This window comes from Oxyura jamaicensis, chromosome 1, assembly GCF_011077185.1.
Source record: "Oxyura jamaicensis isolate SHBP4307 breed ruddy duck chromosome 1, BPBGC_Ojam_1.0, whole genome shotgun sequence".
NCBI classification, from domain to species: Eukaryota; Metazoa; Chordata; class Aves; order Anseriformes; family Anatidae; genus Oxyura; species Oxyura jamaicensis.
Window position 1 is genome coordinate 81,089,052 of NC_048893.1, and position 27,768 is coordinate 81,116,819.

Consider the following 27,768-nt stretch of genomic DNA (forward strand, 5'->3'; position numbering starts at 1 on the left):
ATTACATACACTAATTAGACTGCACACTTCACAAAAGCTTCTGGCTCCAACATAAATAGCCACAATAGTAGATGTAATGATGTATCCTTCTAGGAGGAAAAGAAATAGTTGAATGTGGGCACAAACAGGATAAGCACTCTGTAGTGTGTAATACTTGCAGAGACTTTTGTCACTGAGCTTTTTTTTTTTTTAAAACACTAGTAAAACTTAAGGAAATTCCCAGACAAAAACATCATCAACACACCACAGTAGGCTGAACAGAGGTCTTCGAGGTGGCATTTTTTCCTCCGATGTGACCCTGGAAGTTCCAAGTGCAGGTTCCATTTTGTCTTGTTTAATGGAGAAGTCTGCAAATGAAGACTTAAATTCAGAGAAACTTTAACTCTGCTCCTTGTTGTCACACACTTTTAAGGAAAAAATAAAAGGCCAGCAATGGATGCAGCCTCTATGGTTAAAACGACAGAGTCAAAATCTTTTACCATCTTGAATTGTATGGCAGTGCAGGCTTCTTTTAACAACCTGGTGTCATGATGGAGGAACAGTTTTTAACAGCAACATCCATAGCAGATAATGCCAACTGCTTCTTCCTGCTCAAAGAATCTGTGTTACCAAATATGTTTCTGATCTTTATGGGAACAGATGGGTCCAAACTCCTAGACAAAACATTTTAAAACATCAGTAAGATAGAATTGGTGAAAGCCAATTAAACCAGTGAAATATCTGATAATGTTTTCAGAGTATCTTTGTGAGACCCACTAGGAGAGTAGCACTGTTGTTATTTTCGGCATTGCCTTCAAATACACAAATGTCTTCTCCATAAACAGGAGCAGAGTTAAGTGTTTTGGTCATAACTGCTTTTGCAGACTTTGCAATATGTGGAATTAACTTATTACGAAGACACACCTTAACCTGGATTTTCAGGTTTTCCAACTTCTTTGACTGAAATAAATCATAGATTAATAAAATGTTTTTTGTCTGGGAATTGTTATTCCTGTCCCCTTCAGATTGGAAATTTTCCAACAGCAAAGTGCTACCCTGTCTCCCTTGTAAGCCTAATAAATTAATCTTTTTGATTCTTCCAAGACCTTTACTTGTGTGGCTGCAAGGCATAGTCTGGTCTTTCCTGCCAGTTCCTAGCTTAAGTTTGTCCCTCTGGGACTGGAGTACTTGCAGCTGAGCCTAATGTCCGAGGTGAAACTTCCCTTGGTCCGCATGGTCAGAAACTATCCTTTATTCACTCAATGTGGAAGACCCCTTCCAGTTAGAGTTGATAGATACTGGGGTTTGCCCCGTATGACACTCTCTCTTCCCCTCACCCCGGTCCCAGGTGCCGGATGTGTTCGCTGACCTTCTACTCCAAGTCGGAGATGCAGATCCACTCCAAGTCCCATACGGAGACAAAGCCACACAAGTGTCCTCACTGCTCCAAGAGCTTCGCCAACAGCTCCTACCTGGCCCAGCACATTCGCATCCACTCAGGGGCCAAGCCCTACACGTGCAGCTACTGCCAGAAGGCCTTCCGCCAGCTCTCCCACCTGCAGCAGCACACACGGTAAGGGCCAGAGGAGGCTGGGGGCCCTCCGCACTGCATGTTGCCGTCATCCCAGCATGCTGTGAGCACCTTCAGTGGGTGACTACCTGGGGAGACCTTGCTGTTTTCCACAGGCTGGTCATGTCTGAAACGCAACAAACCGGCGGTCGTGGTATCTGACACATAAGACTTGTCATTTACTGTGAGGGGCTGGGTGTGCACAGAGGTTAGTGCTGCTTACTCTAAGGGGCATCTGCAGCGGAGTGACGCTTTCTGACAGAAGGTAGCACTGGTTTTGTCAGCACGAGAGTAGAGTGGGCGTAGAAGGACTGTTCCCTGTCACCCCAGCCTAGTCCTGCCAAACAGCTCAGTCCAGGCTTGCAGCCCCATGCTATTTCAGCCATAGGCTTCCCACACAGCTCTGCCAATGCCCCTCAGTCCGAACTCTATAGTTCCTCTCTCTGGATCCTCCCCCGGTGCAGACAGACCATGGTCTCTTGACTCCAAGGGGAGCACTGTTTGAGGCCGAGCAAGCTCAGGCCGTGTTTGGAGTTCCTCTGTGTAGCAGATAGCGTGGTGCTGTCCCACCCCCTTTGTGCCCTCATTCCATCAGCACTAGCCAGATGGCGGTCGTGTCCAACTGCTGCTGCTCCTCCTCCTCTTCGGCAGGATCCACTCCAAGCTCCACACGGCGATTGTCAAGCCCCACAAGTGTCCTCACTGCTCCAAGAGCTTCGCCAACACATCCTACCTGGCCCAGCACCTCCGCATCCACTCGGGGGCCAAGCCCTACACCTGCCGCTACTGCCAGAAGGCCTTCCGCCAGCTCTCCCACCTGCAGCAGCACACACGGTAAGGGCCAGAGGAGGCTGGGGGCCTGGCCCTGGCCCCCCCGCGCTGCCGGCATGCACCTGTGGAGCACGCGCGCCAAGCATGCGGGGGGCGGGCGGGGAACGCGGCCGGCTGCACCCACAGAAGGAGGTGACCCAGCAGAGTGGACGGAGTGGAGGCTGCGCAGGAGACACTGACCACGGCAGGGCAGAGGTGGGCACGTGCTGTCCCTGGGGACCCTTGGTCTTGCACCGCGGGGGGCACAGAGAGAGAGCAATAGAGAGAGAGGCATTGGCCGTAAGGGATCCCAGCCTGGCACCATGGGGGTTGGACTGAGCGTGTGGAAGCTTGTCCTGGCATTGCAGGGGGACAGGGACACAGGAACACATTCCCCCAGTGATGTGAAGGGAAGGCTGTTGTAATGCGTATCCTGAGAAGGAACAGAGCTGTTTTCTCGGTACTGTGTAAGCAAGAGAATGAATTCCTCTTGGTCACAGTGTGGGACTCCTGAGCATGGAGCAGGGAGTCTGGGCCACCAGGCCCCTTGCCATTCTTAGGTGACCCACGTGCCAAGCTGGTCAGGCGTTCGTAAGCTCTTGCTCCTCAGTCCTAGCCACGTTCTGAACTGTTTGATTGCATATCTTTTCTAACTTCTAGCTGGACACAGGAGCTGGGCAGAGCTCTCTTTGTCCAGGTAGAACAGCATCTGGAGGCACTATCATCCCCTTCCCTGCACTGCTGAGCGGCTGTGAGATTGGATCACAGCATCAGGCCCTGGCAGTCTGCGCTGCCTGTTTGCTCACTGCCTCCTGTTTGTGCTCTTCCTCCTCGACAGTATCCACACCGGGGACCGACCCTACAAATGTGCTCACCCTGGGTGTGAAAAGGCTTTCACCCAGCTTTCCAACCTGCAGGTAAGGGACGGGGCGTGCCCTGTTCAACAGTGGGGGTGGCAAATACGGATGTCAAGCGGGAGGAGATGGAAGAATTGGGGCAACTGGGAGGAAGAGTGAAAGAATACAGAAAAGCTGTTGAAGTGCTGGACGGGAGAGATTCCTGGCTCTCATGGCAACAGTGACCCAAATAAGTCACATAAGTAGTTGCATCCTGTTAAATTGTAAGATTGACTTGCAAGCAATGATACCTTGTTGAAGTTCCTCTGATCTGTTCTGCAGAGTTTTCTAATGTAGCTGGGGTAAGGCTTTTTCTAAATCTCACACGTGGAATAAAATCTCAGTAATAGATGGTTTTGTTTTACAATTAAATGGGGGACATAAGAATAGGGATTTAGGGAAGCAGAGATGGTGTGTCCTGTTGCAATATCCTGGAGGAGGGGAACTGCAGAAGATGCCAAATGGCAAAAAGCTGTAAATGCCTGTGAGCAGTTAAAGAAGATCCTGCCTTGAGAGTTGACAGATGCGGAGAATAAATGTGAAGAGAGGTAGAAAGGGCCAGGGGGAGACTAAAAGAATTGCTTGGAGACTGAGAAGATGGGGATTGTGGAGAGTTAAGAGACTCTGCTCTTCAAGTGCCTAATACGGCTGAGAAAATAAGACGTCTGTGGGAAAGCTCTGGTGGACTGGGGGGAAAAGCACTGTCCTGTGCTAGGAGCCAGGCGTACCTTGCTCGGCATACCGGGGCTTAGGGAACTTGGAGCCTGGCGGGAAGGGGAGTGTTAGAGGTAAAGCAACCTCCAGCGTTAATATTCGCTTCCTTACCTGTGCTTGTGTTCTCTTTTTTCCACTCTGCTGCCATCTCCCAGTCCCACAGACGGCAGCACAACAAAGACAAACCTTTCAAGTGCCACAACTGCCACCGTGCATACACGGATGCTGCCTCATTGGAGGTGCACCTGGCTACGCACACGGTGAAACACGCCAAGGTCTATACCTGCTCCATCTGCAGCCGGGCCTACACCTCGGTGAGTATTTGCTCCCCTGAGGGGTAGCAGAAGTGGAAATACTTCGATCATTCAGGTCCCATGGGAGCAGCCCTGTGAGCTGTCTTATCCTTCCCTGTGGGCTTTGGCTTTTGTGAAAGCCGTCCCCTCCTCTCATGCCGTTCTTCCCATTGCAGGAGACGTACCTGATGAAGCACATGCGGAAACACAACATCCCTGACCCCCAGCAGCAGGTGGTTCAGGCCCAAGCCCAGGCCTCTCAGCAGCAGCAGCACTTCCAGCCGCAGGGGGGTGGGGCAGCAGGGGGCCCTTCTGGAGACACTAACCCACCCAACCCTCCCCCTCAGTGCTCCTTTGACCTGACTCCTTACAAGACTTCAGAGCATCACAAGGACATCTGCCTCACTGTCAGCACCAGCGCCATCCAAGTGGAGCACCTCTCCAGCTCCTAGAGAGACCTCAACCCAGGGAGCAGAAAGCCTCTTGTGCATAGCCTGCGCCCGGGGCACTGCTTGTGCAGCGGCCCTCCTCGTGCAACAGTCTCCGGCCTCTCCTCCTGCAACAGCCTCTTCTGGCCGTGTAACCCTGTTCATGGCAGCCCCTTGAACAACAGCCTGTCTCAAGGGGGTGCTCCTTCTGTGCAACAGCCTGCCTGGTAGGAGGATGCTTCCTTGTGCAAGAGCCCCCTTCCTGTGCTGGGATCACTTCCTCATGCAAGAGCCCCTCCTTTCAAACCCAAAGAAAGGCCCCTGTTCTGCCTTCTCTCTCACTGTGGGATGTGCGTGAAGGGGGTGGGGAGGTGTTGAGACGTGCATGGTGTGATGGGATGGAGAGATGGTCCTTGTACATACAGGGGCTTGGACACGTTTTCAGCAGGCCACAGAAGAACGTGGCAGGGTTCACAGCTGGATGGGTATTTTTGAGGATTTCCTTGAGTGTCTAAGAGAGAAATATCCATTCCTGTCCCTCCTGCTTGTGAAAGGGAGGAGGGGTCGCTTGTCCTGCCCCAAGGACTGGATGGGAGAAACCTTCTCCACAGCGGAAGGTGAAACCAGTGTGGGGGAGAGGTGAGGCATGTTCTCTGGGCTGGACAGGTGCCTACACTGCCTGAGGGCTTTGGAGTGTTGCACTCTTTCTTCTCCCCTAGCGGAGAGCAATAGAGAGGAGTCTGTCTGAAGTGGCTGCTGCCTCTCCTGGCTGTCTGAGCAGCATGATGGCCAAGGCCCTGTAGGAATGTGGGTTCCTGCTCATTGCTCTTCCTGCCCATTGTGGATGATGTCCTAGCAGCTTGTACTTCTCCTCCTCTCCCTCCTGCTTCCCCCCACCTCCTCAGAAAAGCCTGCAGGCATCGAGAACAAACCAAAAAGCAATGGAGGGGAGGGTAAGAGACTGCCAAAATAATCATCACCCTTCTCTCTACTTCCTTTACTGAAAGGTGGAACAGCAGCAGTTCTGACTCTTACACACCTGTCCTGCCCCCAGTTTCCCAAAGGGAAGGAGGAGGAGGAATAGACCAGTCTTTTCAAGGAGCCGGCAGGTGTCAGGGAAAGGCTAGCTTCTCTGCTCACCTCCCACCCGAGCGCTCTCCCAGGCTCCCTCTTGCCAAGACGGGCTGGACTCACATGGCAGTGGTGGCCTCTTCTGGATCCTGATCATGGGAGAGAATCCCCAAAAGGTGGACAGTGGAGAGAAAGGGATGAAGATCCCCACAGAGAGACCAATCTAATGAGAAGGGGGAGCCAAAAAGAATAAACTGAAGGCCCCTTGAATTTATATATATATATATATAAATATCTATTCCCCACCCCGGCCCGCTCTGTCCTTGCTGTAACTGTTTCTATCTCTGTGTTTATAAAACGCATTATCCTGGCGAATTTTTATTTTCAATCTTTGTTTGTTTTTCCCTCTCTCTTCGTCTTCAGATTCCCCCCCTCCCTTTTTTTTTTTTGGTCCACATGACTACTAGTCTTGTGTGTCACTTCTTAGTTTCTTTGGATCGTGGAGGCTGACTGGGAGGAGAACGAGAAGGCAAGGGAAAAAGCATGTGTTGCACTCAAATCCTATAGAATCCCAGACTTATGTATGAACAACCAGTAGGGGCTTTTTTTTTTTTTTTTTAACCACCCTGTGTAGAAATAAATTGGTGTAAAAGGCTCCTTGAAGGTGCTGCTGCGAGCGCCCTGCCCCTGTGACGTGTGTTCCTTCCCCACGCACCGAAACGCTGCATGAGCATCTCACTGCGGTGAGTCCTGAGTGGCTGTGTGAACGCGAGCCGTGCATCCCTGCCGTTGGGCAGCCTTGTGGTTTGCACAGGGAAAGCCAGGAGCTCTGCACCTGCGTAGCCTGCGGCGGAGAACTGTTCCTCTGCGCTTAGTCAGCAGGGCTGGCTGCAAATGGTTGGATTGTTTTTTAGATTCACAGATTAGGCTAGAAGAAGCCGTCTTACTCCTGCATTTTACAGGTGACATTTCAACCCATTTACCCTGTTCTGAGCCTCAATAACTGATGTGCATTTGAAGTACGTGTTCACAAAATGGATTGGCTTGATTTTGAGGCACAGGGACACAGCGAATCCCTTCCATTGGTAGCCTGCTGCAAGGGCTTTGTGTTCTTGCTTGAAAATATCTCGGCCTGATTTCGCCTTTGGGTTTGTTTGGCTTTGGCTTCTAGTTACTAGTTCAGGTATGTCCATCCCACTGATTCAGAGACCCTTAGAGCACAGTGGGGCTTTCTCCCTGGTCTGGTATTTAAACACTGCAATACCACCTCTTAATCTACTTTTTGACAAGCTAAACAGATGAAACTCCTTCAGTCTTCCACTGTAAGGGATTTCCTCCAGCCTGCGAATTATTCTCGTCTTTTATTCCTACATCTTGGCAAATTCTTCAATATCCTGTAGACGCGTTCATTTCAGAATTAAGCGTTGAAGCCCCATTGCCATGGACAAGGTTGCCCTGCCCTTTGCCTTAAGTCTGCAGAGGATTGCATTTGCCCGTTTCTTGCAGCGTTTTACTGGAGCTCACATGGGCTGCTTATCGGGTGTGACTCCTGGATCATCTCAAGCCTCAGCTTTCCATGGTAGTGTTTTTCCCCTTTCTGCAGGCGAGTTCTTACTTCCTGGTTACTTCATGTGAGTCTATATCAGAGTCCATTGTGTATGAACAGACCTAGCTTGCTGATGGTCCAGGTTATGCACCACTTTGTCAGTTTTGTCAACCACGAACTGTATCAGTTGTTACTTTTTACTTTCTGATCCAGGTGGAAAATGCTATATTGCATCTGACCTACACTAACTTGAAAAGCGTCATTCAGTGCAACTTTTTATTAGCTTCTTTTTGAGACTTGCAGGCTAGTAGTCATTTCTTAATCTTCTTAGTGTGTGATTATGTACAATAAATCTTTTTGACTTACGGTGCTAGGTCAATGCCTTACAAAAATTTAAGTATGTTGCACCTATGCAGTCCCCTTTGTTAAACCAAATGTATAATGATGTCTTCAACAAATGAAATTAGGCTTTTTTTTTTTTCTTTTTCTCCTCTACAAAATCTATATTCCATAAACCTTTGGATTATAGGTTTTATTCTTCATTCACTCATTCTTCATCTCAGCAGCTCTTCCATTATTTTGCCTCAGACTAATTTTGACATTGAATCATTTCATTTGCCTTTTGGGAATGCTGTCATTGAATGTCTTACAGTATTTCTCTAATATCCCGAGTTTAATGAAAATTAGAATCAATGGGCTAGAGAGCTTGGTAGTCAACTGGAAAGACTCCTGCTTGTTTGCTGACTTGAACATGTATGTCCCCGGCAGATGTTGTCTAACTTCCTACTTTGATACTACGGTACTGGAGAGAAGTTGCTATTTTCGTACTACTGCCACATTCTGTTTCTTTCTGAATATGGGATTAGAAATATTTCTTTGACTGATTGTCCTTGTTCTGTGTCGCTGGCAATTTAATCATTTTTATTTAGCATGGATCAGTACTATTAGTAATATTTGATTACTTTTTATTTAAAAAAAATGAATGAAAGTTCCAAAATCCGTATTATCTGTAGTTTTGCTAGCTGCAGAGCTTTCCTTACCGGTTTTCTCTATTTAATAATGCCTAATTTATGTCAGTTGCTGTCTGGCCTTCCCCTTTTCAATGCGTTATATTTTGGCCTTTTCTCTCTCTTTTTAAATTGTTTCTTCTTGCTGACAGACTTTCTCACTGAACCCAGGACAAGCTTTTACCCAGTTTCCCCCTCTTCCTTGATTGTGGAATTGGAGCTTTTTTGGCCATATAATAAATTTTTCTTAACAGTTTCATTCACATTTTTCCGTTTTACTTTTTTTTTTTCTTCTTATGGACAACTCAGTTTAAAGTTTTGCTCACTTTGGAAATTGGTTTTGAGAAGCACAGACTCTGGATAGGTTTATTACTGCTTGTGGCTCTCCTCCGCATGCCCATATTCAGTAGGAACAGGACAAAGCTGCCAGTTTCCAATCATGTTTTTATCTTGTCTTGTATGCATCACCTCGAAGTCTGAAAAGTTGACCTGTTTTGGGTGCAGTGTCTTGTACTAAGAAAACTAGTTTTGAAAATTGGAAGTATATTTTGCTGACTGGCTGGATTCCTTGGGGAGTGTCTTGCAAGTTACAATTCCTTGCAGTGTTTTTTTTTTTATTATTATTATTTTTAACGTGTTAAAGGTGTTTGAAATCACCTTACCTTGTTTGATGTGTTGTTTCCTAATGTCTTCTATCCTTCCCCTTCTTGGAATCTGTTACCAAGCATGGGGATCTATATGTATTTAAGGCTGTACGATTCTTTTGTTACCAGTTATTTCAAAGATATTGCTTGTGTTTGTGCAGTTTGCCGCTGTTCCTGTAACTTTTACTATTGCCCAGGAAGAAACCAATGATTTTTATTAAGGGACTTTCCCATCAAGTTTCAGAAGTGCCACTTTATTCCGGGATTCCTTTTTTTTTTTTTTTTCTCTCATCAATGAAAAATTCTTATGTCTCTGTTTACCCAGGCTCCTGTTGGTGGTGTAGAAATAATTGAACATACCTTATTCTCATTATCTTTATCATATACTCGAGTTTGTATCAGGTCTTCCTCTCTGAATTTCTGAGGCTATTTAACACATAGAAAGTACTTGAGGTGATTTTAAAAGTATGGTTACTACCTGCAGCATGCAAAGTATAACGTCCACACAAAATTATCCCCTACTGAGATGAAGCTGCAGGTTCCCCAGTCTGCAGCTTTTCAGCTTTGTACACTCAAGCTGACAACAGTTCAATTATTTAACTTCCACTCACAAGAATGGAATATTCTCTTTACTTTCTCTTCAATGCCCTGAGTTCTTTAACTATGCATTTTCTTTGTGATGCCCATCCATTTGTTCCTGTGTGTCTGTACCCCCAGACCTTATGTTGACCCTGGAGTTCTGTGTTAGGCTGCATCTTGAGTCTTTGCTGGAAGGCAGTAGCACTTTTTCTTCTTGTCTTTACTGAATCCATTGTCAGTTCTAAGCTGGATTTTGCAAATTATCACTGCTTTAAAAGGAAACATCACGTAGGCTGGAAATCATTTAGAAAATTCACCCACAAAACAGTAACTGAACCTCAGCTGTGACTAATGATAGTATTGCTGCTCTACCATTCAGTTAAATCTTCAAGAAAGATTTAAGACTTTTCATAATTTAAAGACTTACGTTTAATCAACCATGTCCCTTAGTATTTTTTTGTTGGTTATCACTGCCATTAAAACTACCGTTCTGTTTTATTTTTTTAACTTCATAGGGTCTTGTTATGCCTGTGTTCAGTACATTCAAGTCTTCTGCTGTCAGAAATCTTTTTCTTTTGTAATGAGTTACAGACCATGATCAAGCCACTGTATTCATTTTTCCAAACAGCTAAATTAAGTCAAGCTGGTTTAGGTGTCTCACGGTGAGGCTTGTCTCCATCATGCACCACTTACCTATTGCCTTTCATTTTCCCTTATGAACAGCCAGGCTGTGCGGTATTTAGTTGCAAGTCTTGCTACATTATTCCTAGACAGTTATTTTGAACCACCAAATTTATATGGCCATAAAAGAATACGTAATTCTTTTAATTAAATCTTTTTCATTAAATTAGATCAAATAACATTGTTTCCTTTTCTGGCTGAGTGTAACCCAAATTGATTGCACTCTGATTTTGCCAAATCAGTGTCAGGTTAACTGGCTTATAGCAACCTGGATAATCCCCCTTACTTTTTCAATGAATATTTTTAAATGAAAGTATTTACTTGTCTTCTGGAATGCATTCAAACTCCAAAGTTCTTCTGAAAGGAAAGCCCATTGTTTCCATCTGCTTGCCAGATAATTCTTTTAAATCTTGATTGTGAGCTTCTAGCTATGCAACTTCTAGGATATTTTATGGGTAGATGGGTAGAACTAAACATCTTCCTAAATATCATTGACAATTGGTAATCTTTCATTACTTCACAGATTTGTCTACATCTTCCATCTTTCTTCATAATATAGAATATAATTGAGATCCTGCCTGTCTTCTATATTTTTATTATTTTATCATCTTTGTATCAACTAAAGGTTATATATCATGTCTAGGATTTTCTTCTAATATTTTGCAGGTGATGTACCTGAACGATGCCCAAGTTTACTAGTACAGTTTCAGAACGTAGAATGAAATCGCTCTGTACATTTCATTAACTACATGATAGGTACCTGTTCAATCGTCATTCCAGGTACAACAGATTAAATTTGTGTGCATGGTTTCTTGTTTCTGTATAGGACACCGAAGTACTAGAGAGATGTAGTGACTTGGTCCAACAAACATTTCGATTTCATGTAGTGTCTGTGTAATGAATGGAAAAAAAAAAAAAAAAAAACTGCAAGAAAAGAAATCATGACACCAAAGAACTAGAGTCTATGCCTAGTTTTGCTGCTCAATTAGGATATGTTTTTGGAACACGCACACAGCTATAACACGGGGCATTTGGCATCCTCTTTCATATGTAAAGCTGATTTACCACCTTGGGGGCAGGTGCTCCAGTTCAACTGATGTTTGTGAGAATGAAGTGTGGGTACATCTACTCTTTTCTGAAGAGAAGGAAATGCAGAGCAGGGACCTCTGAACCGAGAATGTAAAAAAGGGAGAAGAGTTGAATGTGTGCCTCTGCAGCAAAAAGGGAACTAAACAAGAAACTTTGGAGTTGTAGGCGTACTGCTGCGGTATGTGTAACAATCCCTCTCAAGTACTGACTACCTTGTGGTCCGTGAAGAACACTTGCAAGGTAACTGAAAAGCTGGAGGCTTAAATTTTATGCAGATGTTCACATTTCCAAGGGAAAATACACAGGCATCTGTAGATCAATAAAGGCTGAGAACCTAGTCTAGACTACTTCAGTAGGCTGTTTAGTTTCCCTCCAAGGGATGCACAGGCCTTCCACTCACTGATCAGTCAGGTCCTGCGTCAAACCGGGAGGTATTTATCACCTAGCAATATGATGTAATTGAAGTAGCAAACTCCTGTGGGGGTGGAAATAACCCTTGGAGTTAAGCAGATGTGGCTCTGTTACTACAGTACTTACATGATTATCAATGTACCAGGCTGGATGGGACTAGATGTAGTCACATGCCTCCGGAGCATGTTCCAGTTGAGGAAGCATCTTCCTGCATCAGTGCTACAGCTTTCACCTGTAGAAGCATTTAAAAATATCATGCCTCTCACCAAATACCTGCAGTGTTAACACCTCATCTGCCGATCGGGTTGCTTCTGGAACCCTGGGAGATACGCTTCTACATGAACCTCAGTGCCTCAGCTTTTTAAAGCAAGATAAAATAAAAGCAAACTTCTAGATTCAGAGCTCAGGAACTAGCTTTTCCTGAAACTGTTTCTATTGGCCAGATGCCACACGGTTATATTGAAAAAACAAACAAAAAACCCACCTCCCTCTCCCATCTGATTCCAACTTCACAGAGGTAGTTAATAAGGTTAAAATTAATTTGTGTGCTTTGCTAAGGTTTACCTAAGATTTTAGGCAAGGATCTATTTTCCATTTCTTTTCTTTCAGCAGCTGCAACAAAGCCAGAGAGGTTTTCTCTTTCCATTTCATTGGTCCAGTGATTTGACACCTCCCTAGCCTTGACCCAGAGGATAAACTGAGATTCCCAGGTAGTCTCTTAACCCAAATGAGTGATGTCTAAGAATGCCTGTTTCTTAAGATCAGCTCCATTCAGCACAGTAGCTCCAAACACAATGCATTTGGGATTGCCTGGTTTAGTGTTGTGACAGGGCAGAGGATGTAGACTTTCTAAGTAACAGCCACATCCTTCTTAATTAAGGAGTGTAAGGCAATTTACACAATTTTAAAGTACTTTAAAAACAAAGCGATGTTTAACAATAATGTTTAGCTTAACTGAAAACAACTCCTTTGCAACAGAACTAAAGAGCAAGAAAGTTTTTTGAATAATTAAAAACATTGAGTAACTTTAATGACTTTAATTACCCCATGCAACACTACAGGCTTGGGGCAAGTGTCTGGAAAGCTGTGCAGAGGAATAAGATCTGGGGATGTTAGTTAATGGTCACCTTAACATGAGCTGGCAGTGTGCCCAGATAGCCAAGAAGGCCAACGGCATCCTGGCCTGTATCAGGAATAGTGTAGCCAGCAGGACCAGGGAGGTGATTGTCCCCCTGTACTTGGCTCTGGTGAGGCCGCACCTCGAGTGCTGTGTTCAGCTTTGGGCACCTCACTACAGGAAAGATATTGAGGCCCTGGAGCATGTCCAGAGAAGGGCTACGAAGCTGGTGAAGGGCCTGGGACACAAGTCCTATGAGGAGTGGCTGAGGGAACTGGGGTTGTTTAGTCTAGAGAAGAGGAGGCTCAGGGGAAACCTCATTGCATCTACAACTACCTGAAAGGAAATTGTGGGGAGCTGGGAGTCAGCCTCTTCTCACAGATAACTAGTGACAGGACTAGAGGGAATGGCCTTAAGTTGCACCAGGGGAGGTTCAGGTTGGAAATGAGGAGACATTTCTTGTCAGAAAGAGCAGTCAGGCATTGGGACGGGTTGCCCAGGGAGATGGAGTCACCGTCCCTGGGGGTGTTCAAGGCAAGGTTGGATGTGGTGCGTAGGGACATGGTTTAGTGGGTTACATTGGTGGTAGGGGGATGGTTGGAGCAGATGATCTGGGAGGTCTTTTCCATCCTTAACGATTCTAAGATTCTATCAGGACTATTTGCATCTTCAGAACACAGAGGATCTGTGAATTAACCAAACAGTGTATCAGCAAAATGGTCAGTAATTCAAACAGTTGCAGTTCATTTCTCATCACAGCTTTTCAGACTTGGGTTGCAGGTTGGAGAACTTGTAGGAGGAACAAGAAGAAACAAGCCTGGTCAGTTTTTCTCATGGACAGTATCTAGCAACAAGGTATCCTGAGCAATGACTGTTATTATACAGTCTGCGGGGAGAGTCAGGGGAAAAAAAAAGCAGCACAGGTGAGTGAGTGGGCAGCAGAAATGCAGATGAAGTTTAACATTTACCAAATACAAACTCGGTGTCTCCTAAGCATTATGGTTATGCAAAATTAACCCTGACCTCCTGAACAGCAATCCTGAATTCAGGTCCTAAGGGCCAGAAGAAGATAATTGTCTCAATGTATTTATAATCAAATTTGTGACCTGAGACACCTTCTTATGTGTACAGCCGCTAGCGAAGGGCAGCTTTGGGATGGGTTCCTGAGGTCTGCAGCAAGCACATCTCTGGTCTAGAAGCCATGTGTGGTTTATGGTTGTGAAAGTGGTTCTGTCAAGATGGAGAAAAAAAACAGCACGTTACACATTGAGCTTCGCTTCATGGCTTTATTGGTCTGTTAGGTACGTTGAGTCTGTACCACAATCACCTTACCACAACGACCACTTCTGTTTATAACACAGCAGCAGGTCGTCACAGCTGGCAAATAACACGGTGAATGGAAACATACAGTGCTATAAGGAACTCGCAGCACCTCCTTAACCCAGACTATCCACCAGGAGCGCCCAGCCAGCCTGCTGGCAATTCTCTGAAGCCGGGAGGTGAAGGACGCCGGAATTCGCCCTCCCACAGCCCCAACGCGCCGCCCCTCAGGGCCCAAAATGGCGGCGGGCGCCAAGCGCAAGCGTCGCGGAGTCAGGGCGGAAGCGGCTTCGCGAGCCGGGCAAGGGCCGCTTCCGGCGGGGGCCAGCCGGCTGCCGGAAGCGGCCGTGTGTGCGGGGCGCAAGATGGCGGCGGGGATGTACCTGGAGCACTACCTGGACAGTAAGCGCCGCCGCGGCCGGGCGAGGGCGAGGAGGAGGAGGGCCCGGGGCCGGCCTGCCCGCACCCACACACCGCGTCCCGGGGACGGGCCGTGCGGCGGGCGGGCCCTGCCCGGGGGCTGACCGAGCCCGGGGCGCGCGGGCCTGCTGCGAGCCCCGCGGCCGGCAGCCTGCCCGGCGGCTCTCGGCCTGGGCTGGCCTGGCCCGTGTCGTTAGGAAGGGAAACCTGTTAAGAAAGGTTAAAAGAATTTAAAAAGTTCAAGAACCATAATTAGTGATGCTTTGCCACAAAAGCCGAAAAGGCACAGGGAGTGAACGGGCAAGAATATTGACCTAGGGTCGGTGCAGAGGGTGCAAAAGGCAGGTGGAAAAGTTGGATGAGGATGAAAAGGTACCTGAAGGATGAGGGCTAGACAAGAGGTGAAAGAACGAGGTGGACAAGGCGTTAGTCCGTGGGGGGAACGCAGTGTTTCCTTACTAGGTAGAGCACAAGTGTATATTTGGAAGGGCTGCAAAGATAAAAGAGCAAAAGACTGGGATTTGAAGCCAGTAGACGGAGATGAGGAAGAAGCAGTACTGAGTGTAGAGAGACAGGGTAGACATTAAGGCAGAGATAAAAGAATCTGTAGGTTATCTTGGTGGCTAGAGAGTGCTCTGGTTCTGGATGTCCATCTTCTGGACGTCATTGTTACTGTTAGCTAAAATCCATGAACTCCATGGAAACTCCTCTGTTCCCCTCTAGAACGGATACTTGCAGAGAAAATTACAGAGAACAATATATTTTGTCTCAGCTGAGATGTGTGGTCCTGCGATTGAGTTATTCTCACCTTGTTGAAGGTGGATATTAATATGGTGGTGGTGTCATTTTTTTAAGGTGTGTCGTACGTAAAATATCTGGCTACAAAACTGTTGGGAAGAGCAAAACTGCATTCGCTACAGTGCCTTTGCCTTTTTTTGATTTTAATCTGGTATCCCCTATCTCATATACAACATCGCTTCCCTTTGTTAGCTAACTGTAATTGCTGTGCTCAAATTAGAGTTTCTCGTAGAAAGGCATTTTATATGCATGTTAATACGTGGAGTTGAAGAGAATCCATCTCAGTCTCAGTGAGCTAGTTTGCTGATAGGCTTTCCCGTCACAATTTGATGACGTGTCTGCAGCCAATTTTCACAATTCCAATGTTCAGTCATTGCACCTAAGCCTTTTACCTGTTGTGTTGAAGTGTCCCCTTATTAAAAGTTTCTTCCTTGTGTAGATTCTAATTAATTAAATCCTAACTTTCTTTCTGGTACCTTAGGAAAAAAAAGATTGCTTGTGATAACGTATTTCTCCATTTTCTAATTATTTTCAGGTAATTATCTACCTTGATATTCAAGTCTTTCTGTTCCTTAGAGATATGGACAGGCATCCTTTATCCATTTATATTGCTCATTTCTAAACGTATTACCATAAATAAGGCTGGATGGAACATACCTTTTTGCAGTCAGGCTGTATCGTGCTGTCCTGGTGGTCGGTTTCTTTCATGTTTGCTCTTCCAGCCGGTATCTCACTTACAAGTGACTTTTTTTTTTTGGTGGACCAAGAACTGCTTCATGTGTGATTTGCATGAGCAATGCTGGTAGTTCTCTGTAACGCACCGAAAGGCCTTTCTGATACCACGTCAAGTATTTGATGCAAGTTGCAGTTCAATCATTGAAAAATAATATGTTGCATTGGAACTCTTTTAGTGTTCTTTTCGCCTCTAATGTAGACATGGTTTTCAGTTGATATTTTTTTTCCCTCCCACAGCATTTCCCTTTCATGTCGTTCACTGGCTGGATCTGTTCGGGGATGAATGAGGAGCGTGTGATCAAAGAGGGCAGTTTGCTTGTAGGGCCTCTTCAAACGCTTGAAGAAAGGAGGGTGTATAATGAATTAAGTGAGGATTGGAGGAAGAAAAAAGGTGGTTTCATTCTGAATACCACCCTGACAGAGTGAGTTTGATTGATGTTTATGTTTCCTTGTAGGACACACTTTTTACAGGTTGTCTCCAAACAGCTTGTGCTGCCCTTAAAATGAGTGAAAATTTGTAGTCAGAGGAGCAGATGTGCAGAACGCTCGGAGTCGCAACTAAAGCGTGCTTTGAACAGATAATTCTGAATAGTGAGGATTTGTAGCATTGACATTTCAAGAGGTGTGTTTGCAGTGAGCTGCCCTTAACCTCTTTACCTCAGTTATTCATTTTATTGGTGAGGGAAGTGGGCTATTCCGCTGTGCTGGGGAAAAACATTCCTATGTCAAAAGAACAAGCACCTTGAAAAGCTGATTCTCGAGTCAGTTTTTAGGTTGGATTTTGGGTAGCGTATGTGTGACTCTATTGAGCAAAGAGGGTAAAATAAAACTTTGAGTCACGGGGTGTGAGAAACGCTGTGTATGGAAATCTCGTCTTGATAGGTAACTAAAAACTGTGTGTTAAAACGCACAAAGGCTTTGACAAAGCTGTGCAAACGGCCTTAGGCATCTCAGTTCGTAGCTTCCCGAGTCCTCTCATTTGGACCTCTAAAGGTTGGTGTGTTGTTGTTGTTGTTTTGTTTTTTCTCGGGAGATTTTTGTGGAGTAGCCAAGTTAACAACAGATCTCTCAGTAAAAAGTGTCTTTCGGTGTCTTAGTTCTGGTATTTTAGTCGCTTGCAGGTCCTTGCTGTAATTTAAAACTGGTTTTAGACCTAGGATTAGACATGCCTTTGCTCTAAGCCATTAATTGCAAAGTATATCTGTCTGAAATGTGTTCTGCTCCCAGCAGGTGTTCTTGCAGCAAAAAAATACGCATGTTCCTTTAGTGCTGACCCTCCTCACAGAGAAGCTCCCAGTCTCGTCTTCCCTGATCCCCTTCCTTCCTTCTTCATACTGAGGTTGTCCCTTCAGCGACAATACTGAGCCAAGGAATTCAGGGAGGGGGAGGAGGAGGAATGTTTCTTTTTTCCAGTTCTACTCTTGATTGTTTATTTGCGTGGCTTTTTCCTCAGTTCTCCTTAGTGACTGAAGTTAAGCATAAAAATTTTCCAGCTCTTCAAATATTGTCCTCCTTCTCAGCTCAAAACAATTTTATGTCTTGCTTCTGAGGGGAAAAAGCAAGACAACGAAGTGCTTTCCTTCACGCCAAGAAAGCACAACTTTAGGAGGGGGAAACTATGGATGCAAATGAATTAGAGATGTGGAAAGGGATGGAGGAAGAATGTGATGAAAGAAAAACATGGTATTTTGTGGTTGCATGCGCGTGAGAGCTCTCTGGAGGAGTTTGTGTTTGCTCAGACTGGAGTTACTGTGTTTGGTTCAGTATTTGCACTCTCACAGGCTTATAAATACCATAGTGGAGGCTTTCAGTGGGAGAAAGGAAAGGTGACTAATACAGATCTTCTAGAAGATGAGATGCAAACAGTGCGTTTTCTTCACGGTTAGATGTTTCAAGAGGATTGTGGAGCTGCTTTGTACCACCAGGCATCACTGAAGTCTATACATTTAGAGAGCAATCCCAAATAGCCTTCTTTGAGTCTTTGCTCACCTGTGAAATTGTCACGGTTGTAGGGGTTGGCTTTATAGCAGAGGGAGCTGCTGTTCAACCACATTTTCTAACGTCAGTGCATCCCTGTTTATCCGTTTAGAGGATATCAAAATAAAGTAAGAATGCACAGTGACACCGCACAAATCTGTCTTGTATAGCACCAGAACCGAGGAGCGTACCTCTCCTCAGCTGTCCGATTTACTATGAACGGACCTCACCGCTCCCCTTCCTGTGCCCTGCTTCTGAGGGTATGTCTGACCAGTTGCACGGATAGCTGAGGTGAACGCAAGGGTCGTGTCTGGGGGTGTGCTTTCTCACTAGAGAAGCAGGAAGATCAAATGTCGGCTTCCCTGTTTGTTCTGGCCAGCCTTGTCCCCCACGTTGTCCTGCCTGGACTGATGAGGCTGTTGCTTTATTTGTCTTGGGGAATGTGAAACTTTTATCATTCCAGTTGGGAGGTGTGCACCGGACTGGAAGGAAGTTCAAATTTCCACTTAAAAGTATAGTTAAGCTGGTCTGTTATTGAAGAAATGTCAGTAGAAAGTGCGGGTAAGGAATGGTAACAAAGCAATAAAAAATGTGTCCAGCCTTCCCCACCTCTAGGCATCTAGGTGCTGCCAACATTTAGTCTAAATTAGATCTAAACACTTGGGAGAGTCATCAGCAGAGGTAATAACCTTATTGAGTTTGAGAAGTAGAAGAGTGTCGCTGGCCTGTCTGCTCAGATGGCTGCTTGCTATTCGTTACGTTGCTTTGGAGGCCACCAGTCAGGACCTGTTCAGGAGCAGACACTAGGACGTACCTCCTCGTTGAAGAGGACAGTGGAGACTACACACTTAGCTGAGGAGTCCTCAGTGGGTAAGTTAACACTGAGTTAGTTAACTGTGGAGTCATTTGGGCGTGCTTTTTTAATTATTTTAGTCCCAGTTAGGGAGGCATCAGGTTTCCTTTGTTCCTGCTATCCTGCTGGCCCATGGAGATGCACCAGTTCAGGGCTTTTCAATACCAGAAAACTTATTCCCATGGAAGCACAGAGCAACAGTAGCAACATACTCGCAGCCGCATGGGAATGTCCCTTGTCTGCTCCCCAGTGTAGCATGTGGCCACGCTCTCCTGTTCCTGCCTGTCAAGTTTCCTGCATCATACTTCAGGTTTGCAGTCTCTTAATGCATTCCTTCTCTGTTGAACGTTGTTTCAGTGTCGTAGACTGGAAGATGCTTTTCACCGTCCCGAGACTTTGGATTAGCTGTATCTAATGCAGCACACATGTATGGAAAATCACAGATCTCATGAAAGGGAAGGGATTTGGTGATTCATAGGCATCGTTTGTTTCCGTGTGAAAGCTACTGGCACAACCCACACCATGCTAATACATCTATTGTTGTTAACGGCCAGTTCGTTTAGAACAGATTTTGTCGTTGACTGGTGTCTTCATCAGAGTAGATAGAAAATGGTTTTACAAGACAAAGCATTCTGCGTTTTCTCTGACACCTGTTTCTCTGGGCAGTGCTTGTTGTAGACGCACCCCGGTGGACTGGCACGCAGTGCACTGGCCCAGAGCCTGGGACAATAACGGCACAGAATTCCCGGGTGGCCTTGGGCAATTCGCTGTACTGCGCACCCGAGCGCTCCGCTTGTGAACACGTGGGTAGGACTGTTCCTTACAGGGGTGGTGGGCAGGGTGGCGTTACAGGTCAGGCTGCATGTGCCGAGCTCTGTGAGTAGGAAGGAAGGTGTATTATACTCTAATTTCAATGAAATGTGTAGGAAGAGCATTAATTGAGAACACAGAACAGAGTAGTAGCAGCACATTAAAAGGGTTTTATTGCCTAAAAGGAAGGATGGAGGGTTATATAAGACATCATTCCCCTTAATGAGGAAGCAAGGAAGTTGAAGATTGCCATAGGACAGTTGATCTGCACTTTACTTAAAGTGCTACAAAAATCTTAAATCACAGCATACCAAAAAGTCCTGTGTGCTTCCCCAGGGAGATCCCAGGCAGCCTTATATTCCGGAGGGCGGAGAAGTTATCCTGCCGTTGTGCAAGTCTGTCACAAGCAGGATTTCTTAATTACCTTCAGCAATGTGGTGTTCAAACTATTTGTTGAAATCTGTATTGTTTAATAAAGCGGCTCTGATTGTGTTTCAAAATGTATCTCGACATTTTTTTAATAAGTGTAGTCATACACCCGGACTTGGGAGTTGAACAGACGCCTTGGGAAAGTCACCGTGTATTTGTGCAGTGCTTGGTGCCATGGATCTCTTCAGGAATTTGGACAGTCTTAGTACAAACCCATTACTGAGCTCTGCTAAAAGACATACAAGGAGAGAGTGAAGCATAATGAAACTTACCGGGTTGTGTAGCTGCACAGGCTCATGGGCTTGCTCTGTGTGTGTGTGTGTGAATTAACACCTGAGTTCTGCAGCTGGAGCTTAAATGTGTCGTCTACCCTGACACCCTACATTTGGTTGTTTGAAAAAATTGGGGGGAAGGAGAATGGTGATGGATTCTGATTCTGGGAGGGGAGGGCTGAGGGTCTGCGTGGTTCTTAAGAGAAAAGACAGCGTGGTTATGGACGCCTGCATGTGGTAAGGAGAGTGGGAATGGCAGGGGGAATGACAGGGAAAGAGGAGAGTAAGATGAAAGAAGGACAGGGAAAGGATAAGAATCAGGGAGAGGAAAGGAGGCTTGTAACTTGTGTTAAGGAATGAAAACAAGCTTAAAAAGGGGGGAGGGAGGCAAAAACTCAGACGTGCTGATGTCTAGGATGGCCTTGCTGTGGCAGGAATGAATTGGGCACAGTGGGGCTGCAAGTTGCTCTGTGTGATCTGTGCAAATGAGCACAGTAGAGTTTGTGACGGTCCATGCCAAACCGCTGGTCCTGCCAGCACTTCCTTCCCTGCACATCTTCCCCATCCTTGTCTTCCTCTCTTGCTGCTCTGCCGTTTGTGGCCTTTGCTTTTCCTTATCTTTCTGTCAAATCATTGCCTGTGACAGAGTGACTGCACCCGCTTGTGTTAGGGTGTCCTGACTATGCTTTCTCTGACAGACAGTAGTTTCTTTTTCCTGTGATCTCTTTCGGAATATGAGAACTGCTTGGGTGTTGTAAAATACTGCATTTAGTCAAGAAGAGCTTGGGTGCATCTTACTGTGAGAAGAAAGCATAAATGCACTGTAAAGGGAGAGGGAGAAATACAGGAGGAAGCAATTACAGAAATACCAAATCCTTTTGGAAAGACAGAGGGAAAGGGCATTGGTTTAGTTAGAAAGGAAATGGAAGGTTTAAATCTTGGATTTCATTTTTTTAATGGGACTATGGACAGCACAACATAGGCCAAACAATTTCAGCAAGTGTTTGGACCACTGCGATAAATTCTGCGTGATGAAGGGCTCTGCGTTATAAGAGTCAAGAGGAGCTTTTGGTTTAAGCTGCAGGGATCAGAAAGCTCCCCCATACTTAGGTAAGTTGACTACCACAGAAATAGTTCTCTGCTCGGTTAAAACTCGTTCAGCTGCAGCTTTATCGTGTTAGGCTTTCTGTCTAGGATGTAGAGGTAAAGGTAGAACAGAAGCTTTCCAGGTGAGGGCACATGATGGCGTTCGTGACAGCTGGGGATGGATTTTCACAGCAACATCTGAAAAAAAAAAAAAGCAGAGCACAGTCCCTTTCAGGTTCTGTAACGGAAGCAAATTCCTGTCCAAATTTCTCCTGCTGTTAGCACATCGCTGTGAAACTTAGCCGTAACCTCATTTAGGGTTGTTCGGCCCAAAGAATAGCATCCTGCTGGTTTTTGTGCTAGCCCAGGTGTTCTCTGAACCTAACGGTTTGTAGCCCTGCCGAGGGAAAACGATGTATGCGATGGAATGTGTGCTTTGACCACCTTCCTTTTTTTTAGAGGAGAAAAAGGAAATTACATAGATCTTTTCTAAAAACTGCAAAGTCAAGAACTCAGAAGTCGTGATGGTCCAGGATTAATAAACTCGGTGCATATTTGGCACGCTGCGTGCAATGCCAGAACAAATACTGATTTCTTCTAGAGGACACCTCTCCTAGAGGAGAGGAATGAAAAGTAGTGTGCTGCTGCATGAAACATGTTTCATTTCTGCACAAATTGAAAGGTTTGGAGTCAATGAGGATGGGGATTACAAGAAGAAAAAGGAATGATATTAAGATACCTGAGCTGAATTTCATCCCTGCCATTAAGTTCCCTTTGTAAGCAACAATGTTTCACTGTTGTGTCACTTTTTTTTTTTTTGAGATGTTTTTTGAGCTGTAGGGATGTAGTAACAGCTGTGGGCTGCTTGAGCCTTGTGTAAAGTCTGTCATGCTAGGCCAACAGGAAGAATCAAGTTTAGGAATATTCAGACAACCTTCATTTTGTGGCTTCCTAATTTTATGTTCAGCACTGTTCAATTTTTTGTTGGCACTGTTAACCTTGAACCCAGGGCAGTGATGTGTATGTGCTCTGTGATCATACAGCTTGAGGACACCTACTACCTGAAAATTTCTCAGATACTTCCAGTAGAAATGGCAACAAAAACCTGTTGAGGCAATAGCTTAATTACCTACAAGGATTTTGTAGGTAACTTGCTGTATTCTGTTTGTGCGAAAAAAGAAGTTTAAATATCTTCTAAGCCCAGCGAAGCCTACAATTGCTTTTACTTCTTGTAGAAATAATTTTCACGGCCTGCGTGTTGTACTTGAGCAAGAATAAAAATCTCTTGTTTTTCAGGAAGTGTCTCTGGTGTAGAAGCATATGACAGTGAAAACAGAGACCACTGCTGGGGCCATTGTATTAGTTTTGATTATGGGTAGAGACGCCTTCATTTACATTCAGCGTGTGCTGCAGAGAGGGTTCAGGAGGCAGACATGCTTATGTTGTGTTTCTAAAGAGCTCTTCCTCCTCACCTCCCCCATTTATTTTATACCTGCAAGAGATTTTTTTTCCTATCAGGTATAAAGGTGACAACAACCGAGCTTGGACTTCAGGTTAGTGCAGTGATAGTAGCCCTCAGTTTGATTAGACAGCCATGGGAAAATAAGAATTGTTTTTATCAGCTCTGTCAGTTGAGCATCTGGTGATGGCTAGGGGGTGAGTAGCATTGTGCATTGAAAATTAATTGCCTCTCAGCTTCACGTTGCTCGTTCAGAGTTGGAGAAACATTTGTTCTTTGTTATATATAGCATCCTTCCAGGTGCTGGACAGAATACTCTGAGGTTATGGCATAGGAGGCAGAACAAGGGACAGGGAGGATGAGACTGCTGTGGCACTGCTTCCCATCCCAGCTCAGCGTTGTTCTTTGGCTCTGCAGTGTCTCCTACCTCTGTCTTTAAAACGCGTGCTCTAAGATTGATTCACTTCTCAGTGAATTAACATTTGATCAACTTTAGTTTTGACATCTTTGTGTAGGAATAACGAGGCGGCATTGTTTACCAGCTGTTGTGCTGCTTTGGTTTGATTTGTTTGTTATTACCAAAGAGAGTTCTTGGATGGATCCATTGTATTAGAGTGACTGCATTACAAGTTTTGTGTTCCTGCTCTTCTAATTTAGGCCTTTCTGCCTGGCGGCCTTCCATTAACTAAAATGATCCTATAGAACTGTGCTCCTGGATTAAATATATGAAGTATTTCTAGTCTGTCTCCTTTACGGCTGACAGCAAACAGAGGCATGCTAATGTGAACCAGGAAGGCATGCTGGGAGTCACTGGGCCGGTGTACGTGTTGTTATCAGCTGAGTTAGCTTTGTTCCTGCGTTGACATGGCAGACAGGAACCTGACTTCTCCATGTATTCTCCTTTCCCCGCAGGTATTGAGAACCTGCCTTTTGAATTGCAGAGAAACTTCCAGCTCATGCGAGATTTGGATCAGAGAACAGAAGGTGAGCATTGGAGATGGTTTCTGTGATGAGACAGAAAGCATGCAGCCTGGCCAGCTTTTCTTTACTTTGCCTTTATCACAGGGTTCTCAGGGCAGGGAAGGAAACCTGCAGCTGCCCTTATCTTTTCCTAACCTGTCTTTCCTATCCTTATACGTTATGGTCTTTCCTAACAGAATCATTCCGTAGAATGATTCTAGGCTGAAAAAGACCTCCAAAATCATCCTGTCCAACCATCCCCCTACCACCAATGTCACCCACCAAACCGTGTCCCTAAGCACCACGTCCAGCCTTCCCTTAAACACCCCCAGAGATGGTGACTCCACCACCTCCCTGGGCAACCTGTTCCACTAGTGTGTATGTACGTGTATTTATGCATTAATGCTAAACTTGTTTCAGACCTCAAGTCGGAGATCGATAAGTTGGCCACGGAGTATATCAGCAATGCGCGGACTTTGTCGTCAGAGGAAAAACTGGGGCTCCTCAAGCAAATCCAGGAGGCCTATGGGAAGTGCAAGGAGTTTGGGGATGACAAGGTTCAGCTGGCAATGCAGACCTACGAGATGGTATGAAGGGAAGTGTCTAGTGGTTATTGTATGAAAGGCTATACTAAAACCCCAGTCCTGAAAGGCCCTGATCTCGCGTTTCCAGGCCCCGCACGCTCTTGCTTCTCTGCTCCTGAGCACGAGCCCTGTGCTCTCTCCTCTTTGCTCTCCTGGGCTCTTTCCTTTGGTAATTCCTGGTCAATGTCATCTTTGCAGGTTGATAAGCACATCCGGCGGCTGGACACAGACCTTGCTCGCTTTGAAGCAGACCTGAAGGAGAAGCAGATAGAATCGAGTGACTATGACAGCTCTTCCAGCAAGGGCAAGAAGAGTGAGTACCACCACTGGGCTGCAGATTGATACAGGAGGCAGCCAAGTGACTGTGGAAGTGGTGGGGATGAAGGCAGGCACTGGAGTGGTACAGATCAAAGACTGTTACGCTGGAATCTGAAGGACAGGTAAAAAGATGGTGTCCTGGGCTCTTTTGTGTGAGCATATGCAAGGCCACTAGATAAAACTAAGATGGGGTGCATGGCCCAAAGCCAGTGTACGCTCCACAGTAGGAGTGCATTTTAGTGCTGGAGAGGTTGTTACTGTCAGGCGTCTGTTTTGATGGGATGGTAGATGCAACAACTTCTTCTCTTGTTACCAGAGGGCCGAGCCCAAAAAGAGAAGAAAGCTGCCCGTGCTCGCTCTAAAGGGAAGAATTCTGATGAGGAGGCACCAAAGACTGCCCAAAAGAAACTGAAGCTTGTCCGCACGTAAGCATTTAAGAAATCTGGGGAAATGAGGAGCAGCACTACAAATCAGGCCTCCCTTGGTCTAGCCAAACTTCCCTGTGAAGGATCTGATCCTCACCCAGACCAGGCTGTGTGTCTTCTGTCCCTGTTTGGGAAGAAACAGGAAAGAGGCCTTTTATTTGTTTCAGGGGAGTGTGGCATGAAGGGGAACGCAGGTCACATTGGTGGAGGTGGGTGTACGTGCTTAAAAAAGAGGTGTGGCTGTCTCTGGGAAGTGAGGGAATTGTCATGGGTGACACGAAGGGAACCAATGCTAGTTAATTTGCTGACCTAGGTTACTCCTTTCTCCTGCAGTAGCACAGAATACGGGATGCCTTCAGTCACTTTTGGGAATGTGCACCCTTCGGATGTATTGGATATGCCTGTGGACCCCAATGAGCCTACTTACTGCCTCTGCCACCAGGTCTCCTATGGGGAGATGATTGGCTGCGACAACCCAGATGTAAGAGCCTGTGCACGATGGAAATGGGGGAGGAGTCTCCTACAGAATGTCTTGTCCTGCCGAGGGGGGGGCTGATGTCACAAGCAGTGACAGTAGGAGGTCTTATTTCAGATAGTTTGGAAGAGCAGTGATGTGGCCTGTTAAGTGCAACTTTCTCCAAGTTTTCTCTCCTGAAATCACAGGCTGCTTTTTCGGCCCCACCCTCAGCAAGCATGGAGGGGAATTCTGCTTACTAGCATTGTATAGGTTGGGTGTGAATCCCTGTTTCCTGACTGATCCCATTAACATTGCTGCTAGGGATGTAGGAGTTTGTGATCAAATGTTGGGAAACTTCAGCAGTCCAGAATCAAAGATTTCAATAGAAAACTGCTCTTTAACTGACTGCTCTCTGCCCCAACAGTGTTCCATTGAATGGTTTCATTTTGCCTGTGTGGGTCTGACGACAAAACCAAGAGGAAAATGGTGAGTGAGTGCTGAAAACAAACATCCTGGAGGGCCCATTGGTCTCTGGCAAGGGGAGGTCCTGGGTGGCAAGAGGGAGGATATTATATATACATACTTAGAAGTCCTCTTCAGAAGGAAAATTTGAATTAAGGCTTTGGTTGAAACCTTGGAAAAGAACTTTTGAGGCTGTATCTTTGTGTATATTTATATATGTATATCAGGTCATAAATGCTGTTTTTTTACTTCCCTTTCTACCAGGTTCTGCCCTCGCTGTTCCCAGGAGAGGAAGAAGAAATAAAGTCCCATGAGCCCTTAGCACTGCTGCAGGAGCTCTCTTACCCCTGCCAGGGCCTCGTCCCAACTCCCCCAGCCCCTGGGGCCTTGGCTGGGGGAAGTCTTGCCCTGTTTGTGGTTTCGGCTATCCCTGGAATGGTGTGTACCCTCACGGCAGTTCCTCTGTGTTCTGTACCCCTGGTTGCTCCCAAATCCTTAAGGGAGGCCCTCTCTGTGTACTATTCCAAACAGGTGTCTGAACCTCAAAGGGAATGAATGAGGGCACCAGGGTAGCCACCAGATTCCCAGGGATTCAGGTAGCCCCTGATTTTCCTTGGCTTTCCTTCAGCCTCCTCAGAGCTCATTGCCTACTCTCTGCTTAGAGAACAAGGCTATGGGATGGGGGAAGGAAAGGAGGTAAGTCTTCAGTATTTTAGGTCTTTGATTTTCCTGGATCTTTTTCAGGAGAGAGGGAGTAACCAGACCACTGCTTAATCTAGTGGGTTGGTTGAGAGACTGAAAACCTAATGTACTCCTTATCTTTAATCATTCCACTACTCAGTCTGGCATTGAGCTGCCTCTTTTGTTGGGTTGAGGAGGAAGGAGGGGTGTTTAGAGCTTTGTCTCCTTTACTCCTGGGGTAAACCTGCTGGCCTTTGAAGCACGCTGTATGAAGGAGGAAGAATTTCTGGCTGCATGGCAAGAAACAATTTGATCTAGCTTGTCCTCTGGCTGCAAAATTCTCCCTCCGTTTTGTGCAGTGGAGCTTCTCCATTATGTTCATGATGAGAAGATTTGGGATCCAAATCCCACTTGTATAATACGGAATTAAATAAAGTTCATTGGAACAAATGCTCTGTTTGCCTTGCTGTCACCTCCAAAGTAAACAATGGGTCTCTTCAGTTATTTTTTTCTCTCTCAGCTCTGCTTTTTCACAGTGGCACAACTTTTTTTCATGTGATAATCCTGAACAGATAGACATGCTGTGTAAGTCAGGCTTGAAAATGTACCCAGTGTACTTACCAAAGAATTACGTAGCTTTCTAGTGTCTGCGAAAAACATCTGCCCGTTTAGTCATGTCCCCCCATGCAACGGGATGTTCATTCACATTTTTGTTGGATCATTTTTTCTTCACTTAGCCTCTCGCAAACAAGAGTGGTGGAGGTTATAGAAGACCAACCCTCACTGTGACTGTAGGGCAGTACAGCTGAGAGAGTAAGCCATCAAGACAAAACACGTGCGTACAAGAACAGGGACACGTTTTTGAGATACCTGTTAACTTGCTCCCC

At 45.8% G+C, this 27,768-nt stretch overlaps 2 protein-coding genes across 10 annotated transcripts in view; both read left to right on the top strand.

The window, feature by feature from the left end:
• Window positions 1-22,401, top strand: part of ZNF384 (zinc finger protein 384) — a 38,158-nt gene extending 15,757 nt beyond the window's left edge. For 5 of the 8 annotated variants that reach the window (XM_035314031.1, XM_035314036.1, XM_035314041.1 and 2 more), the window contains 5 exons: window positions 1,328-1,552; window positions 2,201-2,383; window positions 3,198-3,276; window positions 4,125-4,283; window positions 4,439-6,422. In XM_035314031.1, the coding sequence (XP_035169922.1) occupies window positions 1,328-1,552; window positions 2,201-2,383; window positions 3,198-3,276; window positions 4,125-4,283; window positions 4,439-4,714 (922 nt within the window). In that variant the 3' untranslated portion in view covers window positions 4,715-6,422. Of the gene's footprint in view, window positions 1-1,327; window positions 1,553-2,200; window positions 2,384-3,197; window positions 3,277-4,124; window positions 4,284-4,438; window positions 6,423-22,389 lie in introns of those variants that run through there. The other 3 variants (XM_035314054.1, XM_035314060.1, XR_004747124.1) reach the window with 2 other exon arrangements.
• Window positions 14,422-27,332, top strand: ING4 (inhibitor of growth family member 4). Of its 2 annotated transcripts, XR_004747144.1 has the most exons (9): window positions 14,422-14,557; window positions 23,907-23,978; window positions 24,375-24,541; window positions 24,737-24,851; window positions 25,173-25,281; window positions 25,615-25,762; window positions 26,163-26,224; window positions 26,465-26,638; window positions 26,732-27,332. XR_004747144.1 is itself a non-coding variant. In XM_035314066.1 (8 exons), the coding sequence occupies exons 1-8, from the start codon at window positions 14,521-14,523 to the stop codon at window positions 26,502-26,504; spliced, it is 750 nt and encodes a 249-aa protein (XP_035169957.1). In that variant the 5' UTR covers window positions 14,422-14,520; the 3' UTR covers window positions 26,505-27,332. The 2 variants fall into 2 exon arrangements, 1 of the variants encoding a protein (XP_035169957.1); XM_035314066.1 differs by having other exon boundaries at window positions 26,465-27,332.
• The last annotated feature ends 436 nt before the right edge of the window (window positions 27,333-27,768 follow it).

Excerpts from the sequence above, each read along its gene's own strand:
- ING4 (XM_035314066.1), top strand. The coding sequence starts at position 14,521 with ATGGCGGCGGGGATGTACCTGGAGCACTACCTGGACA. Across the intron at positions 24,852-25,172 it reads TTCCAGCAAGGGCAAGAAGA|AGGGCCGAGCCCAAAAAGAG; the intron begins GTGAGTACCACC and ends TCTTGTTACCAG. Across the intron at positions 26,225-26,464 it reads ACAAAACCAAGAGGAAAATG|GTTCTGCCCTCGCTGTTCCC; the intron begins GTGAGTGAGTGC and ends CCTTTCTACCAG.